This window comes from Pelodiscus sinensis, chromosome 14 (genome assembly GCF_052426305.1).
Source record: "Pelodiscus sinensis isolate ZL-2025 chromosome 14, ASM5242630v1, whole genome shotgun sequence".
Lineage (NCBI taxonomy): Eukaryota > Metazoa > Chordata > Testudines > Trionychidae > Pelodiscus > Pelodiscus sinensis.
Window position 1 is genome coordinate 40591299 of NC_143065.1, and position 18310 is coordinate 40609608.

The 18310-nt window shown below is 46.7% G+C and overlaps 1 protein-coding gene across 2 annotated transcripts in view; it reads right to left on the reverse strand.

The window, feature by feature from the left end:
- Positions 1-17275, reverse strand: part of IGDCC3 (immunoglobulin superfamily DCC subclass member 3) — a 226506-nt gene extending 209231 nt beyond the window's left edge. Inside the window, exon 1 of one of the 2 annotated variants that reach the window (XM_075896898.2) lies at positions 16804-17275. In XM_075896898.2, coding sequence (XP_075753013.2) covers positions 16804-16870 — 67 coding nt within the window. In that variant the 5' untranslated portion in view covers positions 16871-17275. Of the gene's footprint in view, positions 1-1704; positions 2012-16803 lie in introns of those variants that run through there. The other variant, XM_075896899.2, reaches the window with a different exon arrangement.
- Between the last annotated feature and the right edge of the window lie 1035 nt (positions 17276-18310).

Here is an 18310-nt window from a genome sequence, read left to right on the forward strand (position 1 = left end):
GTGTTATTAGCACCACATTCTAGCCAGCTGAGCTAATCAACATGATCTTAGCCAAAAGGCACAAAAAAACCGCCCACAGCCCTTCTCATGCAAGCCCATTACACTAATTGACATCCTTAAAACATGCGTTAACATAGCATTGCTAACCATACAAAGCAAATCCACATCATGAAGATACATACTAATTTTCTCAGTGTCTCTAAACATTATGTCCTTTGTATTTCATGCTTCATTGAGTCCAGCACACCTTTTTAGGCTATCATTTGCAACACAGTGGTGATTACAGACTCAAAGGAAAGGTGGAAATGGGCCAGCACTTAAGAACAGCCCAGAAGAAGCATTTACATCAGCATTTCTTAAACTGTGTTCTGCAGAATGCTGGTGTTCCATGAACAATTTGCAGGTGTGCCACAACCTCTTCTTTATTTTTGTCTTTTCATCTGATTTTTTTTTTTTGAAGAAAATTTTCATAGGGGGGTCTACATAAAAAAATATTATGGTTTGGTGTTCAGTGGTCTCAGAAAGTTTAAGACACACTGGTTTACATGCAGACCTGAAGTGTAAAAGGTGAAAGAACAGGTGTCCTAATATAAACATTTGAAGGGTGTAAACACCGTGGCTAGGAAATATATTAGGAGAGTTAAGAGGAAGGATCACTAGAGGTACTGTCAAGACACTGAGAAAAGGAACATTTAAGATGAGTATCAGGAAAAGCCTTCCCAGCAATTATTTCATAACAGTCTCCCAAGAGCTGTGGGGAAGGCCTCCTCATGTGGGACATTCATCAAAGCCTGCTTTCAAGCACAAGGAGACATGCAGTCAAACAATCCTGCAGTTCCAGGAAGGTACCAGAACTTCCAACATGCCTCGTCCATCTGCACGTTCTAGTTTTCTGTAGGTTGCTAGCTGCAGGCGGCATGTACAATCTCACTGGAAGCCCTGGGGGGGACTCTTGTACATTTCCAAAGCAGAATCGCAGCAGAAGTGGTGCAATCGGAGACTGCTTCAGAACTGCTCCCGCTGTGCCTCTACATCCCCTGCCTCCCCGCAGAAAGAGTGCTGGAGGGAACCGGCTTTTAAGCTGGCTCCCCACAGCACCGGATCCTGAACCCCATCCCCTCTCTCTGACAGAGGCGGCAAGGGGTGGGGGAAGCAACTAGTCTCTTACATCCCTAATGTCAATGGGAGGTTTGCCACAGATTTTAAATGCTCCTCTCTGGAGGGTATTTCCATTCAGTGTCACGCTCCACGTAAGACAAAGTACACTAAAAAAGCAGACCAAATCAAGTTAATAAATCTTTAACTGATAAGCCCTGGATGTTTGCATCCCTAGCCTCAACCCGGTCCTGGAAAGTCCCCTTCTAGAATGGAGAAGGGGATTTCGTCTTCAGGGACTCCACTGATGTGGTTACATTGCTGCAAATTCCCTGGATGCAGAAGAGATCCTACTGCCATGCTCATAGATACCATAGTGACCACGTAACGACTAAGCTGGTACTTTTCAGCTAACTTCTGCTACAAAACCATAAGCTACAAGTATCAGGCCAACGTTCATGCTGCCAACACGAGTGACAGGAACACCTTATCGAGTCGCTCCACTCAGGCCCACCACACTTTATACACAAACACTAGGGAACGAAACAGGCCATTAGCCAAACCCAACTCGGAACACTCCTGTCAGCCTGTATCAGGGTCGGCACTCACCTCCTGTGTAGGCCTCCATTTGGCCAAGTGCGGGTTCCTGCACTGCCCCAGTTCTAAAAAGCCTTGCAGCTACTCAGCCCTCCAGCTGAGTCACATAGCCTTGTGTGAAATCACAAAGCCCATCCAAGGTACATCTCTAACTGGGGCCCATCCTGGTGCCCTCTGTAAAGTGTCTCTTTAAATCCAGTCTTTCAATCTGTTTCCCCACTCAGTAGGAGAGTGGGGCGTTCCGGGCTTCTCCTGCTGGAGACAGTGCTCTAACAGCCCCCTACTCTGAGCTACCCTCAGTTCTCCCAACCAGCCCCTTGGACCTTCTCCCTTCCAGGTCTGGGCTGCAACTGACCTGGTGCTAGGCCTCCAGCTTCTTATATAGTCCCTCCTGACTCCTGATTGGCTGGTTCCTCCACAGACACTCTAGCCTCCTGGAGGACTTCTCTGTGGCCCTCCTGGCCTTAAGGCCTAGCCCCCTTAAGAAGCCAGATGCTAACTGTTGTATCATGCAAGCAAGGTACTAACAAACTTCAACAGGACTTTATTTACCAAAAGTGAAACCTCTTTACAAAGCTTCTGCACTCCTCTGTAGCTCTCACTCAGCCCCAGGCTAATCTTCTCTCCCCTCCTTCCTGTTTCCTGTGCTTCCAGACTCCCAACAGCCAGTGCTCCCAGTTCTAATAATTGCAAGCAGCATCTAAAACACCACACCAGCTTCCCCTTTATTCAGCTCCAGTGAGACCACATCTAGAATACTGTGTCCAGTTCTGGGCCCCCCCACTATAGAAAGGATGTGGACGCATTGGAGAGAATCCAGCGGAGGGCGACCAAAATGATTAGGGGGCTGGAGCGCATGACCTATGAGGAGAGACTGAAGGATTTGGGTTTGTTTAGTCTGCAGAAGAGAAGAGCGAGGGGGGATTTGATAGCAGCCTTCAACTTCCTGAAGGGAGGTTCCAAAGAAGATGGAGAGAGGCTGTTCACAGTGGTGATAGATGGCAGAACAAGAAGAAATGGTCTCAAGTTACAGTGGGGGAGGTCTAGGTTGGATATTAGGAAAAACTATTTCCCTTGGAGGCTGGTGAAGCACTGGAATGGGTTACGTAGGGAGGGGGTGGAATCTCCATCCCTAGAGGTTTTTAAGTCTTGGCTTGACAAAGCCCTGGCTGGGTTGATTTAGTTGGAGTTAAAACAAAATCACCTTCTCTTCTGCTCTCTGAGCCCGGAATGCTTTCCCTCATTTTATATGTATAAAATTCCTATCTAGGGATGTTAAAATGCGTGTAATTGATGAGCAGTTACACATGGGATGGCAGCCAGCTCCCTGGGAGCCGGTGCATTCCAGGAACCTTCCCAGCGCGCACTGGCTCTCGCCTGCCACCCTACTCGCAGGGAGCCAGCTGCCACCCTGCACTTCTGCTTTTGATACAGAGGCAGCAGTGCAGGGCGGCAGGTGTCTCCCCAAGAGCCAGACCGGCAGCCACATGAAGCCGTTGGGTAACTGATAAATTCACGCTTATCATGCTCATGCTTATCGGTTACCAGTTTAAACAGCTACACCCTTACACCCCTATTGCCGTCACTTATCTACAGCAACTTAGACTGGATTACCGGGGATAGAAACTGAGTGTAACCGGAGAGAAAGCGCAGGGCAGGCAAAGGAGGCCATGGCATGTCAAAGGTGCTGCTCGAGATGGACTCACGTGCACAGGAAAGGGAGAGACTCCACTTAAGAGCAGACCCTTAAAATAAGTAATAAAGGGGTGTGTAGCATGGGGGGAGAGCGTGCTTGTCTCAGAACATCCTACACCGCAGCGACCGACTGGACCCTCCAGCTCCTTTGTAAGAGACAGCCCTGCAGCTCTCTCAGCAGGACAGAGTACAGTCGGCACAAACCATCAATTACATTTCCCCCCAAATTAAGGAATTAGACGAATGCTCAGCATTTTTCTGCAGCGCGGGCCAGAGTCTAAAGATCACCTCACACAACGGGGCCCCATTCTCCGCTGCAGACTTCTGGACTCAGAACAACATTCTCGCTCGTTCCTCTCTCAAGGAGTGGAGTGGGAATTTTGCCCGAGTAAAGACTGAATAAAGACTTCAGGATTTGGCCACCTCCTCCACCCCCCACCGCCAATGACTGAAGAGCTTAATGAAATAAATGCCCCATCTTCCCCCTTGTCTGTTGCATGAAATTGCTTATTATTATATGTACAATAAAGAGAAGAATCAGCGTAATTACACCCCCTTTCCCCACAATCGCTGTCATTATAATAACCATCATTAGGGGCTGTGATTGGGGATAATCATGTTTACCTCCGTAAACATTCTGCCTTGATCCTGGCTGTGTGGAAAAGGGCTGCAGTTCATCATTTTAAAAAGTCTGTTACTCTCAGGCCCATACTGGACGCTCCGCGATCATTGAGCTTCACTGTGTTTTTTTCTAGGGAGGTGCTGGATTGTGCCTTTGGGAGGGACTGTTCCCCCCCGCCGATGCATTGCAACTCGTAGACACTTCGCTGGGGCCTGAATCCTACTCCAGTTCCCTCTTCCTTTGGTGGACAGGGGACTAGATACCTCCTAACCTAGATCAGAAGCAAATTACACCTCCCCAGCCTTCTCTTGGCTTAACTCTGCTTATTGGCACCTTAGGCCTGGCTCTGCCCACCTGCCCCCTCCACTTGTTTACTCTGTGGGCATGTGGAATAGCAGGCACCCCACCACCCACCTGCTTACGGGCAGGATGGAGTTGAGGGTAGGACACTAGCCTAAGGATTTAGAAGACCGAAGTTCAGTTCCTTGTTCTGCCACAGACTTCTAGCATAACTCTTGTCAAGTCACTTAGGGCCAGATCTGTGAAGGTACTGAGGTGCCTAGAAATGTAGTGGGATGGCTAGTGGAACATTCAGAAGCTCTTAAGTGCCTATCTCCCATAGATTTCAATTGGAATTATGTACTTAGACCCTTTGGAAAATCCCACTGGGCATCTGTGTATGTTTTAAGTGCCTCAGTACCTTTAAAAACCAGGCCTGGGTCTCTCTGGGCCTCAGTTCCCTGTCTGTGACATGGGGAGAACAACACTGACCTGCCTCCCACGTTAAGATGTTTACGGGGTGCTCAGAGACTAAAAATGAGGTCCTATAAGTACCTAAGCTAAACAGAGAGATTCCTGTGTGCTGACCTTCAGGAACGTCTCCATTTGTCCAGTAGTGAACACTCGGTGTAACAGCCAATCGCACCATGTAGGAAGTAACACTCTGAGTGCCCCTGGAACAAGCATACGACTGAGCATGAGTCAAATGTGGCGGAATCTGGCCACATTTTTTAATCAGACAAAACTTTCATTGAATGAGGCTCAGTTCCGCACCTCCTTGTTCACAAAATCAGTGGGGTTCTCCAGTAGGGATGTAACTGGTTAACTGGTTCCCTGGTTAGCATCACCCTTATGGGATGATGCTTACTAGTAACCAGTTTCACTGGCGCCCTGCCTGGCCAGGCTGCTCCAGCCTAGCTGGGCCCACTGTACCGCGCTCCTGGTATGGGGCTGCCCCGGCGGCTCCCTTGCCCCCGGTGCAATGCAGCAGGGCGGTTAACCGGCTCCCCATGCTCACCCTCAGTATTACTTTATTCTCCAAGCCATCGCATGACACAGGGAAGGGTGGCACTATCTGTCCCAGGAACAGCCTGATCTAAAGGCATTTTTGGCCCAGGAATTCTCTCTTTGGGTAAGATCTTTCAAAGGCACCAATGGGAGTTGATTTTCAAAGGGAGCAGGGCAGCGACCCTGCCTTTGTACCACAAGGGAGATTTTCAAAGGCCATCTGGCTTTACACATACCGGGAAATTCAAGTCCTCTAAAATGTGGAGGGGATTACTCCCATGAAGTAAAACCAAGGAATCCCTTATCAGATTCCGGATCTTAAAAGCAGATTCCAAACTCTGATCCCAGGCTTTCTCCATGACAGTCAAGATTATAGTAAAAAAGAATGATGACATTAGCACAATAATTCTCCCTGTGGGACTAGCAGCCTCCTTTTAGACAAAGGAATGTTTACGTTAGAAGTCAACCTGGATACAGTGAGAATGAACAGATTAGACAGACAGATGCGACAGATAAGGACCAAACAAATGTAAACTCATGTCTCATAAACAGCAGAGTAAATTGATCAGGAAGCCACCAGTTTGGTGCAAAGTGGAAATAAACTCCATTTTCTAGTCAAATGTAAACCATTGAACTTTGTAATTAATTGGGGTGGGGGGTAATTACTCAGGCCATATGCATTCATTAGAAAAGTCTGATTCCCTGATATGCCCGTCCACCTCTTGGCTGTATATCAAACCTAACATCATCCCATGCAAAGTCCCTGAAAAGAGGGATTTACAGAAATAGACTCTCTGAGTCAGTGTATGTTTTATTCACTGCCTGAAAAGATGCAAAACGTTTCTAAAACTACTCCACAGCCAGCTTGACTTATTACTCAGAGTAACCAAGCAGTGTTCACCCAATTAAACAAATGCATGTCTTAACTCCAGCTGCCTATGCCTTGGAATTTGTGAGGGAAAATTGCTTTACCTTCTATTAAAGGGAAGGGGGGTGAGTATTATTAGCACGGACACAAAAGAAAAGAGAAAATGACTTGGAGTCCTCACCCTACAACTCCCCTTTGAGAAATATTTAACATCTGCCTGAACAACGTGTGTGAGGATGTTTATGATTAGTTCACAGAAGAGATCTAATATTGATCACACAGGAAAGCACACAGAGAAACCAGTTAGCGCTAGCACTTTTGGAACCACAAGATTTACCTCATGCTAAAAGAGAACTAACTTTGAATTAATTAAAAGCTTAAGCGACACTTTCAAGTCATTTTTTATCATTTTAATATTTTTAAACTAAAGGTAGTCAGTGTGATTTCCTTTAGATGTTGACATTTTCCATTTGGGAACCTTTTCCCCCTCCTGTGCTTTTCAAAATAGGCGACATTAAAAAGTCTTCTTTGACAAGAGTAATTATTGTTATTATCTGTATTGCTGTAACTTCTCTAGAGAGACCCCGGCTCAGATCAGGGCCCCATTGTACTATGCGAGGTACAACACAGAGAAAGAGAGCTCTTCCCTGCCCCAAAAAGCCTACAGTCTAAGACAGGGGTCTCATACTCAATTTACCACATGGCCAGTGCCAGCCCTCAAATCCTTTTAGTGGACCAGAGGGCACCCCCTTCTGGTAGGGCTCTAAGAGAGGGTGTCTCTATGTGTTCCCCCGCCCCCAGCTCTACCTGCTGGCCCTTGTGCTCCCCCACATGCTCCCGGGCCTTGCCTGCCACCTGCTGGCAATTTAACACACACACACACACACACACACACACACACACACACACACACCCAGGGACCCCACAACTGGTAGCGCAGCAGAGCTAGAGCGGTTCCAGCTGCTAGTTCTAAACCACTGTGTCCCAGGGGAGATGTGTGCAGAGTTGTCCTGTACTTTGTGTTTTGGGGAACCCCGCGATGGCCACCTCAACCGTCCTATGGACAGGAGCCCCCCCCCATACTCAGGTTAACCTGTGGGACCCTGGGGTCAGGCGCCCCTCACACACACACACTGCAGTGGTGGGAGCAGAGGCTGCTGCACTGCCCTGCTTCCCCATGGCTCCTATCACCATGGTGAGCACAGGAGATTTGACCCTTGCTGCTGCCTCATGCCAGGCCCCCCGTAACTCCCAAGGCCACGTCCCTTGGGGGAGGGAGATGGAGGGAAAGGGTGTGATGGGGGGGGGAGGCAGGGCAGAGGATGGACTTGGGGGAAGGAGACGGACACCCCCCTTCAAGGCCACAGGGACTCAAGGGACAACAGCCATGTGTGGACTGGATTGCAGAACTACACAAATGGCTGAGGGGCCATGAGTTTGAGACCCTGGGTCTAAGCAGACCGAGCCAGTATTATGAGTTTTTCCAATTCACAGGGGTAGGAATCGAGAAATTAAGCCCTGGCCTACACTAGGGCGTTATTTTGAAATAATCCCCCTTATGATTTCAAAATAGTAAGTGGAGCATCCACACTACGAATAACTACTGTTATTTCCAAATAACGGGCTGGTTATTTTGAAATCTGTACTCCTGCTTTCCTTGGGGAATAAGCTTATTTCGAAATAGTTATTTCAGGAGTTATTTCGAGTTTAGTTATTTTGAAATAATTTCCTAGTGTAGACATGCTCTAATTCAGTGTTTCTCAACCTTTTTTTTATACAGTACTCCTTTAAAAAAAATTGTAAGTACCCCCAGTACCTACAGTTTTCAGACACGCAAATTTTTTCTACCATTGAAACACATTTGTTTAAACAAGTTAATCGGAGCCGGGCAGGCGATGAAATTTTTGGGTGTAAAAAGTACAAAAATAATTAAAGCTGTAAAACTTAAAACAAAAATTCAGTTTTCTCCAAATTTCAGTTGTGTTGACTTACCCACCCCCAGACTTCTCTCGAGTACCCCTAAGGGTACTCGTACTACTGGTGGAGAAATACTGCGCTAATTGACTTACTAAAGACACATAGCAAGTAAGTGGCAGAGCCAAAAACTGAAATAAGTTCCAGTCTAGCTCAGTTCCATCATGCCCCCTCCTGTCCTCACCTATGCTGTGGGAGGAGTGGCCACTGGCATATAACATGACCATACAGCCTTTGCCAGCTTTAGGCTCAAGAAAATCCCCTTTGACAGGGGGAATGTTCTGGTCATAAGAAGAACATAAGAACGGCCATACTGGGTCAGACCAAAGGTCCATCTAGCCCAGTAGCCTGTCTGCTGACAGTGGCCAGCACCAGCTGCCCCAGAGGGGGTGGACCAAAGACAATGATCAAGCGATTTGTCTCCTGCCATCCTTCTCCAGCCTCTGACAAACAGAGGCCAGGGACACCATTTCTATCCCCTGGCTAATAGCCTTTTATGGACCTAACCTCCATGAAATTATCTAGCTTCTCTTTACACTCTGTTATAGTCCTAGCCTTCACAGCCTCCTCTGGCAAGGAGTTCCACAGGTTGACTACACGCTGTGTGAAGAAGAACTTTCTTTTATTAGTTTTAAACCTCTCCGGAAGGTTTAAATTTACCTTGGCACAACGCAAATTTGTCAGAGTACTGAATCCAGCCTCATAAATCCTATATAGAGATGTAAAATCCCATTTAATTAGTTAACCAGTAGTGGCTCCCAGCTTCCGCCCACCATGAAGCAGACCCGCTGGTAACCAATTAGCCTCACCAGGTAAGAAACACAATGAGGAGTTCAGCCCAAGGTGTATTACCCACAGAACTATCATTAACTCCAAAGCCAGCAAAATGACAAGTACAAACCTACTGGGTGCGTCTAGACTGGCAAGATTTTGCGCAAAAGCAGCCGCGAGTATTTGCGCAAGAAGACTGACTTTGTACTGTACAAAAATCAGTGGTTCTTGCGCAAATAATCCGACGCTCCGGCTCAGGGATAAGCCCTCTTGCACAAGCATTCTTGCACAAGAGGGCCAGTGTAGACAGCCAAGTTGATTTCTTGTGCAAGAAAGCCCGATGGCTAAAATGGCCATCAGAGCTTTCTTGTGCAAGAGAGCGTCTACACTGGTATGGATGCTTTTGCGCAAAAGCACATCTTTTGCGCAAAGGCACATGCCAGTATCGACGCTCTCTTGCGCAAATACTTTTAACGGAAAAACTTTTCCGTTAAAAGTATTTGCACAAAATCATGCCAGTCTAGACGCAGCCACTGGGTTTTGTGAGGTCCTACAAAAAGTGGCTACTTTTTGCCTTCTAAATGATTCTGTAACACAGAGATATGTTTTAATAAAATGGGAGAGGGGGTCAACAAACATGTGGACAAGTGAATACAGTGTAACTGGACTTTCAGAAAGCCTTTGAGGAAGCCTTAAGCAAACTGAGAAATCATGGGATGAGAGGGAAGGTCGTTTCATGCATCAGTAGCTGGTTAAAAGACACGAAACAAAGGACGGGAATAAATGGTTAGTTTTCACAGTACACAGTGATAAATAACTAGGTCCCTCCTAGCGGTCTGTATTGGGACCAGGGCTGTGTAATATATTCATAACTTATCTGGAAGAAGGGGTAAAGAGTGAGGTGGCAAAGTTTGCAGATCATACAAAAGTACTCAAGATAAATGTTCAAAGCAGACTGCAAAGGGAGTTCACAAATCTGGGTGACTGGGCAACACAGTGGCAGATGAAATTCCGTGTTGATAACTGCCAAGTAATGAACACTGGAAAACATAAACCCAACTAGCCATACAAAATGATGGGTTCTGAATTAGCTGCTACCACTCAAGATATGATCCTGGCATCATTGTAATAGATCTCTGAAAACATCCACTCAACATGCAGCAGCAATCAAAAAAGTTAACAGAATGTTAGGAACCATTAAGCAAGAGATAAGCTAATAAGACAGAAAATATCAGAATACAACTGTATAAAGCCATGGTAGACCCACACCTTGAATATGGCATGCAGTTGTCACTGCCTCATCTCAAAAAAACTATTTAGAACTGGACGAGGTACAGTGAAAATGATTAGGAGTATGGAACAGCTTCCACATGAGGAGAGATTTAAAAGACTGGGACTGTTCATCTTTGAAAAAAAGACAATAAAGGGGCAATATGATAAAGATCTATAAAATCATGAGTGGTGTGAAGAAAGTGAATAGGGACATGTTATTTACCCCTTCATACAACACAAGAAACAGGGTCACCCAGCAAATTTAATTGGCAGAAGGTTTAACACAAACAAAAAGAAACATTTAACACAACTCAGAATCAACCTGTGGAACTCCTTGCCAGAGGATCTCGTGACATGCAAAACTATAACTAGCTTCAAAAAATAATTACACAAGTCCATGGAAGACAGGTCTATAGTGGCTACTGGCCAAGATGATCACTGACATAACCCTATGCTCTGGGACTCCGAGTCTTTGCCTGCCAGATGCTAGGACAGACAAAAGAGGGTGGATCACTCAATTTCCCTGTTCTGTTCATTCTCTCTAAAGCATCCGGCATTGCTCACTGCAGGAAGTCAAGGTACCATGCTACATAGACCGTTGGGCTGACCCAATATGGTCATTCTTCAGTTCTTAGTAGAGATTCTTAAGTAGATTACAACTGTTCCAAGGCTAATGAAACTGGGGTGTTAAATATCTTGACAGAGTCTCTTCAAGTCTTCCTGAAGCTGACCGCATCACTGACTACACTGTAGTATACTGCACAACTGGCTCTTTCTGAATTCAGAAAAGTTACATTTAATGAAGAGAGCAGAATCTAGTGGTTCCTAGTAAAGTTTTCTTCTTTAATCTGACTTTCTCCCTCATTTTAAAAAAAACCACTAGCCTTTTCTCTCTTTACCATTCTTTCCCTTCTGGCTCCCACCTTGGTCCTCTCCTCTTTCCCTTCGGGACCAAAGTGCAATTGCTCCTCCCACTCCAAATACAACTAAGTTGATAGCCTCATATGACATGTTAGAGACTCTTCCCAGCTCCCAAACATGGTACATTGTACGTAACCTTGTGTAACCCCCTGACCTTTCAGAAAGTGAATGGGATCCTTCCCCTACTGACTTCCAGGGATGCTGGGGAAAACCCGGCTGTCGGTGGGCTAGAACTGCTACCTTTAGGTATCTATGCTAACCAATGCCCAGAGATAGCAGTGGAATCCAAGCCACCATGGGGCAACCAGCTAAACCGTCTCTATGTGGCACCCCAGGGTGCCTGGTGCCTCACACAGAGAGTGTTCTTCCTTCGACTTCCTGCTGTGTAGACAGCGCCAAAAGCCGAAATAAACTATTTCGAATTGAGCTATGCAATTGACTTAGTTCAAGTTGTGTAGCTTATTCCAACTTTCGCCCTGCTGTGTAGACATGCCTATGGAGACCTCACAATTCTCTCTAGCCTCACAACGTGTGAAGTCGACAGCCGACCCCAAGAGTCTCTCTACGCTGTCTTGGAAGGGAAGATGACTATATGATAGACACAGCAGGTTTCTTTGGAGTCAAAAATCCCCAGCGTATTTGTAATCTAATCTTTGAGTTGTTTTATTAATTTCCAGGGGATGTGAAAAATGAACGATACCGCACTAATACTTTCCAGACCCTTAGATTTTCTTTGCTTTATCATTTCTCATTCCACACCTTACTGAAAAGTAGGAAGGGCTGATTGATCAGTCCGGGCTCCACCTCCAGGGGGCATCAGTAGAGTGGGACACACATCAGGGCCTTTTATTTTTTGATGAAGTACCAACACTCTGCCCCTTCACACTCATTGCGTGGGTGTGAGAGGCAAAGATTTCTTTTGCAAAAGCACTGCTTTATGTAAGAGCTGCCCAACAGGGTCAAACCAACCTCCCCTCTAACCCAGCACCCAACACTGTGCCCGATGCTTCAGAGGAAAATCACAGGACAGGGCAACTATCGAGTGAGCCATCCCCTGTTGTCCAGTCCCACTGCTTCTGCTGAAGAAAGAAAAAAAAAAAGCCCCAACTTTTGTTTTACGATTAGCTTCATCAAAACAATGAGCAAAAATGAAATTAATCCTGGCCTCTGCTATGAAACTCCGGTTTTAAATTACCAAAGCAGCAGCAGGTCTGGACTGTTAAGTGTCTAGGCTCCAGTCAAGTGCATGCTGCGGTGGAACCGTGACATCTGATATAATAGCAACGCCAGATTAGTAGTTATGTGCTTTCCCCAATATGTCAGCCTGTTTGCCTCACTCCTCTTTTAAAGTGCAATTATTGACATGTCCTCCCCTTAAACATTGGGTTTATATGCTTGCCAGTGACTCCCGGACATGTGTCAACAATTATTTTTATTTCCCTGAAAAACCAAAATGTTGCATATTCTTTTGGATAAAGTGACTTGGGTAGATTTTCATGAGCGCTGCTCTGTAATTTATTAGTCTCAAAACTCTGTAAAACGACAAGCCGCAGTAAAGTTTAAATAAGTTTGTGATTCCAAAGTAATTTTGAATTGACTATTTCCCCTCCCACCACATTTGGATTTAGGCTAATTTAATTTCTTTTTTTTTTTAAATCTTAATCTGAACAAGCTTGGCTAGGCTTGTCCGGTAAGATCAAATAAAAGGGTGATATGATGGATCCAAAAAACACAAAGCGGCTCATGTTCTGAGGCTGCTGCAATCTACAAAATGAAATGCATGGCATGCCCTCTAATCAATGCAGAATTAGCTCTCTGCTTTTCAACAGGAGAAAGCCAGACGCTCAGCATGGCGCTATCCTGCCACGCTGCTCCTCACACAGAAACCACACGGTTGGGGCCCGATCCTGTTCCCGCTGAAGTCAATAAGAAAGCTCCATTGACTTCAAGGGAGCAGAAGCCAGCCTTTGAATGTCAGTGCTCCACCATGGTGAGAAAGACACGCTCTCTTGATCTCCACACGCCAGACAAAGGAGTTCCTTTGGGGCCCTGGGGAAGTGAAAGCATGGGGGGGGGGGAATAAAGGAGCACACACTGGATGGAACTACTTCTAAAGTATCTGCAGAGCATAGCTGTGCAGGGACTGGTACTGCACAGGGGCCGGAGCGATGCACTTAGCATGCTTCAAGCGGAAGAGAAGGAGAGAGAAATTCCAGGCGCAAAGAAGAAAATCCGAAAAGTAAAAAGTCAGTGCGAAGGAAAAAAGATAGTTCCTGGTTCGTACGAGTACGATAAAAGCCTCTGCTCCCCTCTTTGGCAATAGTTACTGCCAGGAGCCTGATTCTGCTCTCATATACACCAATAAAGGCAGTGGAATCAGGTGGGTGGGTGCAGAAATGGTGGGGCGGGGTCAGGATTGTAGTGTAGACCCTGGGCCCAAATCCATATTCTTTACACACGCTGAACTCCCAGTGGACTTTGCAGGGAGTTTTGGGTATAGAAGGACAGGAGGGTGATAGGCAATATAGAACAGGTAGAAATTATTAGATAGATGTATAACATTTCTGTGTGTATTACCATTATTCTGAGAGTTATAGCTGCTCGAGTTGGGGACTGACTCTGTGTTTCTACAGCACCCAATGCAACGAAGCAATATCTGCCTTAGCCATTAGGTGCATCTGTAACCCACACACTGGGTATGTGGGTAACACATCTGAACCTAAATATTAAATAATCATAAAACTAGGTACGCTGATGACATGGTGTTGGTAACAAAATTGTGTATTTACACAATGCAGAGGTGCAGGTACACTCGACACACTCTCTTTTCAGCCCTCTCATATTTTACATGCAACTTAGTTATTGCTAGACAACCCAGCCTGTCATTTTATTAACCATGAGATTTTGATTGTAAATGAAAACGGAGCAGCTCTTAGCACTTAAACACATTCTCAAGCTGAACTCCCGCCTGAAACAAAGGCTGAATGAGGGTTTGAATTTCATATATTGTCTTTGAGCTTTATTAGGGAAATGATACCAGATACCCTGTATGTATTTTAAGAGAAAAGACAGGTCTTATGCCAATTTAGGAGAAAGCAATCCTTTACCACATTAAGAACAAAACCCTAAAGCCATGTAGAGAATAGGAATTAGCGAAAGCTTATAGCTTCAATAATTTAAAAAGTTAAGCCTACTTAAATATAAATGACAGCATTTAATTCCAAGGCTGTTACTAAGCAGAACCTGGGTGCATCTCATATCCTGTGCCTTTCTTTGAATGCAGGGCTCAGCAATGACAGACAAAAGCTGTCCGTCACCCAGAACAAAGAACTCCAGGAAATTAAAAGAAGAGGAAATTCTGTCTTGGAGCAGAACCCGGCTCCCATGAACCGAGCCCCGAGTGGGTTCAGCTTTCACTTAGTTTATTTAAGAGGCAGCCTAATTTTGGAAAGTTTGAAAAAACAGGAGGATGGAACTCAAGCATTATGTAACGAGCAGAGAGAGCATCCTGAGAAAAAGAAAATCCAACATGACACAGTACCTCCTGTATGCAGAACCTCTGAGTCACAGATTTCCTCACCGTGGAAAAGGTTTCTATTGAGTTACTGATTGACATGCACATAGAATGTTTTATTAAATTCAGCAGAGCACAGAAACTTACACTCACTGTTTCTACTGTGTTGAAGCCTACGGAGGGAACAAAAAATCCTAGGAGGAGGAGGAGGGGGAGGTAACCTTTTAAACCGCAGCCAAATGTTCCTAAGAAAGACCAGGAAAGCATACCACAAAGTCGCCAATACAACTTACACACTGTAATACAAATAAAAACAAGATACAATCTAAAAGCTCAATAGACAATACATTAATAATGAGCTTGATTTTTGAAGGTTAAACTTTCAATAACTTGCCATAAAAAAGCGGTTAAAAACACCAGAAGTATTATTTCAATCACCTTAATTGCACTATTATCTATCCAGAAAGTATACGAGGCTGATTGTAATAAGGAGACCTGTCTCATTACTGCTCAGTTCATCATTCTTTTTATAATTTTCCAGTAGCTACACACACATCTTTTACTATTGGCTGCTAAGGACCACGCAGCAGGTTTATTACCCTCATAACCCAACAAGCTGATTTCCTAGACATTTTTCATACTCTCAGGTTAAGTGTAACACTGTTCCTCCCACTCTGAGAAGGCTGAGTGGTTTCTAAAACAACTCATACTGTATTTTGTTCAGGTTCCTCTATTAAGGGGGAGGAGGGAAGGAGTAAAGGGGAAAATCATCTTCCCACATCAGTATTTCCTCTTTTACCAAAGAAGATCACTGCCTTTCTTGGCTCTCTTTTTACATTGATTCTGTATTTTTAACAGCACCCCGAGTAGAGGAGAAAACGTTACACTTTATCAGCAGGGTTTGTGGTAGGTCCAGGGGAAAATCCCTTTGATGTTTTTGTAATTCAGTCTTAGACCTATGGGGGTGTTACTGGCAGTGCTGGCGTTTTTGTGTGAACTAAAGCCAAACATTACATAAAAGCATAACACTTGTAGGTTTAAAATATTTTGCTATTTCCCTTGTAACTTTTACTATAACTCTTCTTCCCTTTTTCTGCTATCATTTGCAATGACAAAGATGGTGCATTGTTATAGGGGAGGATTTCTCCCTCCCAAACACACACATACACACACACACTTTGTATATATTGTAGGTGTGATGCAAACAGCATTGCAATCCTCAGACCACTCAGTAACTCCAACTTTCATTCCCGTCGGTGATCATGAATGCCATGGGGTATGTTCTAAATCTATAGTCAAGGGGATTCTGTCCTTTCTTCCAATTAAACGTACAGCTTTTCCAAAACAGTAGGGACCGTTCCAATTAACCCGAATTAAACTGGTTTATCATTGACAGGCCAGCATAAAATTCTAGGGGAACAGCTGGGGGTGGGGGAAGGAGGAGACCCCCCATTATTTCATTTAGACCCCTTCTCTCCATCCTACACAGCCCCACACCATCTTCCCCACTCAAGCCGAACTTCCCCAAACCTGTGCAGGGCACGTTTTAAACAGTTTGTAGCTTTTCAACCCTCCCCCACCCCCCTCTTCAAGGAGCCCACGGGAGAGAAGAAATCTTGCCGCACTTCGCAGCCATGCGGCGCGCTGGACTCCCATGCCTGGGTGCGTGATCGACAGAGGGTGTTTTGGAAAAAGTTTCCTCGCTGCCGACCTGCAGCCAGCTGGCCTAGTTTCAGGGGAGACGCGGATCCCAAGGATCGCAGGAGCCTAGCTGGGCTCCGAAAGGAGAGATCAGGCACCGTGTGTGTGTGTGTGTGTGTGTGAGTGTGTGTGTGAGTGTAGGGGGGGGTGATAACAACCCAGCGTGTGTGTGTGTGGAAAGAGAGAGCGCGCAGCAGCAGCAGCAGCAGCATTCACGGCGGTTTGGCAAATTTCCCTGCTTGGAAAGTAGCTTGTTGACAGAGCCATGTGCTCCTCGCCGAGCAGCGAGGAAAATCAAAACACAGGCGGGGAGCGTGAGGCTGGATCGGCGCTGGCCAGCGCCCCCCTTCCCCTCCTCGGTCCCCTTTTAAAGCAAAAATAACCAGGCAGCCCACGCCCGGGGGGGTGCACGGGGCCCCTCCCCAGGAGCGGCTCAGCAGCCCGCCCGGAGCCGGGGTGGATGGGCTGGGGGGTCGCCCCGCTTACCTCCCGCGAAGGCGAGCAGAAGGAATCCGAGCACGCCGGCCGGCAGAGGCGAGTCCGGGGCAGCCATGGGGGCCACGTTCCCTGGTGCTGCTCCTTCTCCGGGGTGAAGACTCAGCCCCCTCCCAATGCACCCAAGCGCCGAGCTGGGAGCCCGGCTACACCCTCCCGGTGCGGAGGCGGCTGCCTACGACCATCGCTGGCTGGAGCTGCTGGCAGGAGCTCGCGCCATCTTGCACATCTATCAGGGATCTGTCAGCATCTCCCTGCAAGCGCGCAGGCATTAGCCCTCGCTACCCCCCGCCACACTCGCCGCCCTCTCTCCTGGAGGCCCCTTCTGGGGGGACAAAAGATCCAAGCGGCGCTTTATGCGGCTGGACATGGCCCGGCGAAGCAAGCGGATCCCCCCTTCCTTGCCCCAGCCGGCTTTGAACTGGAGCCGGGCTGCTGCCGGGGCAGATCAAAAGCCTCCTGCGCTTTCTTTTGTGCCCCGGCAGGGAGCGGCTTTCCCTCGCCCCAAAGCAAAGGCAGGGAGGGAAAGTGATGCTCGTGTTCGCACTGGAGTTTTAAACAATAATTAAAGGGGACACCCACACACACACACACACGGGGACACACACACACACGGACACACACGGGGACACACACACACACACACACACGGGGACACACACGGACACACACACACACACACACACGTGTTTTCATATGGCCCAACTTGCAAAGCCTCCCCCTCCCCGTTTATTTCCCTGTGCCAACGCGCACGCACACACACACCCACCCACACCCACACACACACACACACACGTTTTCATATGGCCCAACTTGCAAAGCCTCCCCCTTCCCGTTTATTTCCCTGTGCCAACGCGCGCACACACACACACACACACACACGTTTTCATATGGCCCAACTTGCAAAGCCTCCGCCCTCCCCGTTTATTTCCCTGTGCCAACGCATCCCAGGCTGCAGCTCGGATCGCACACGCGGCTCCACAAAAGAGACTTTGCATTGTGTGTCCGTTGAATTCCTCCGGATTTATGCTGGGGTGTGTGACAGAGCAGGCGGGATGCAACGAGCGAGGGGGAAAAATCTCCCGTTTCATATGGTAAAACTTATCTACCGGGGGGGAGCAGAGGAAGGGAGTTGAAGAGTTAGGAGGCTGCAGGGGAAAGGATTCAAATATTCCCTCCTCCAGACCCTGGGAAAAAAGTCACCCAAGACCTATTCGGCGGCGTGTATTTGTGTTGTGCCTTGACTGGAGTCAATGCAGGTACATAACACGGATGAGTTTAGTCCTCTGGAAATTAATGAAAACAAACGTCTGCCATGTGACCCATGTTAACTTCGAGCTCTGCTCTCGAAATCAGTAAATTCCGAGAGAGCGGAATTACAGGAGGAAGTGTGTTATGCATTTACCTGCTGCATCTATGAGAAAGAGCTTCACTATGCAAGAAGCTGAAGCCTGATTTCTATGCTCGCTAAAACACAAAGCCATAGAGGGAGTTCTTC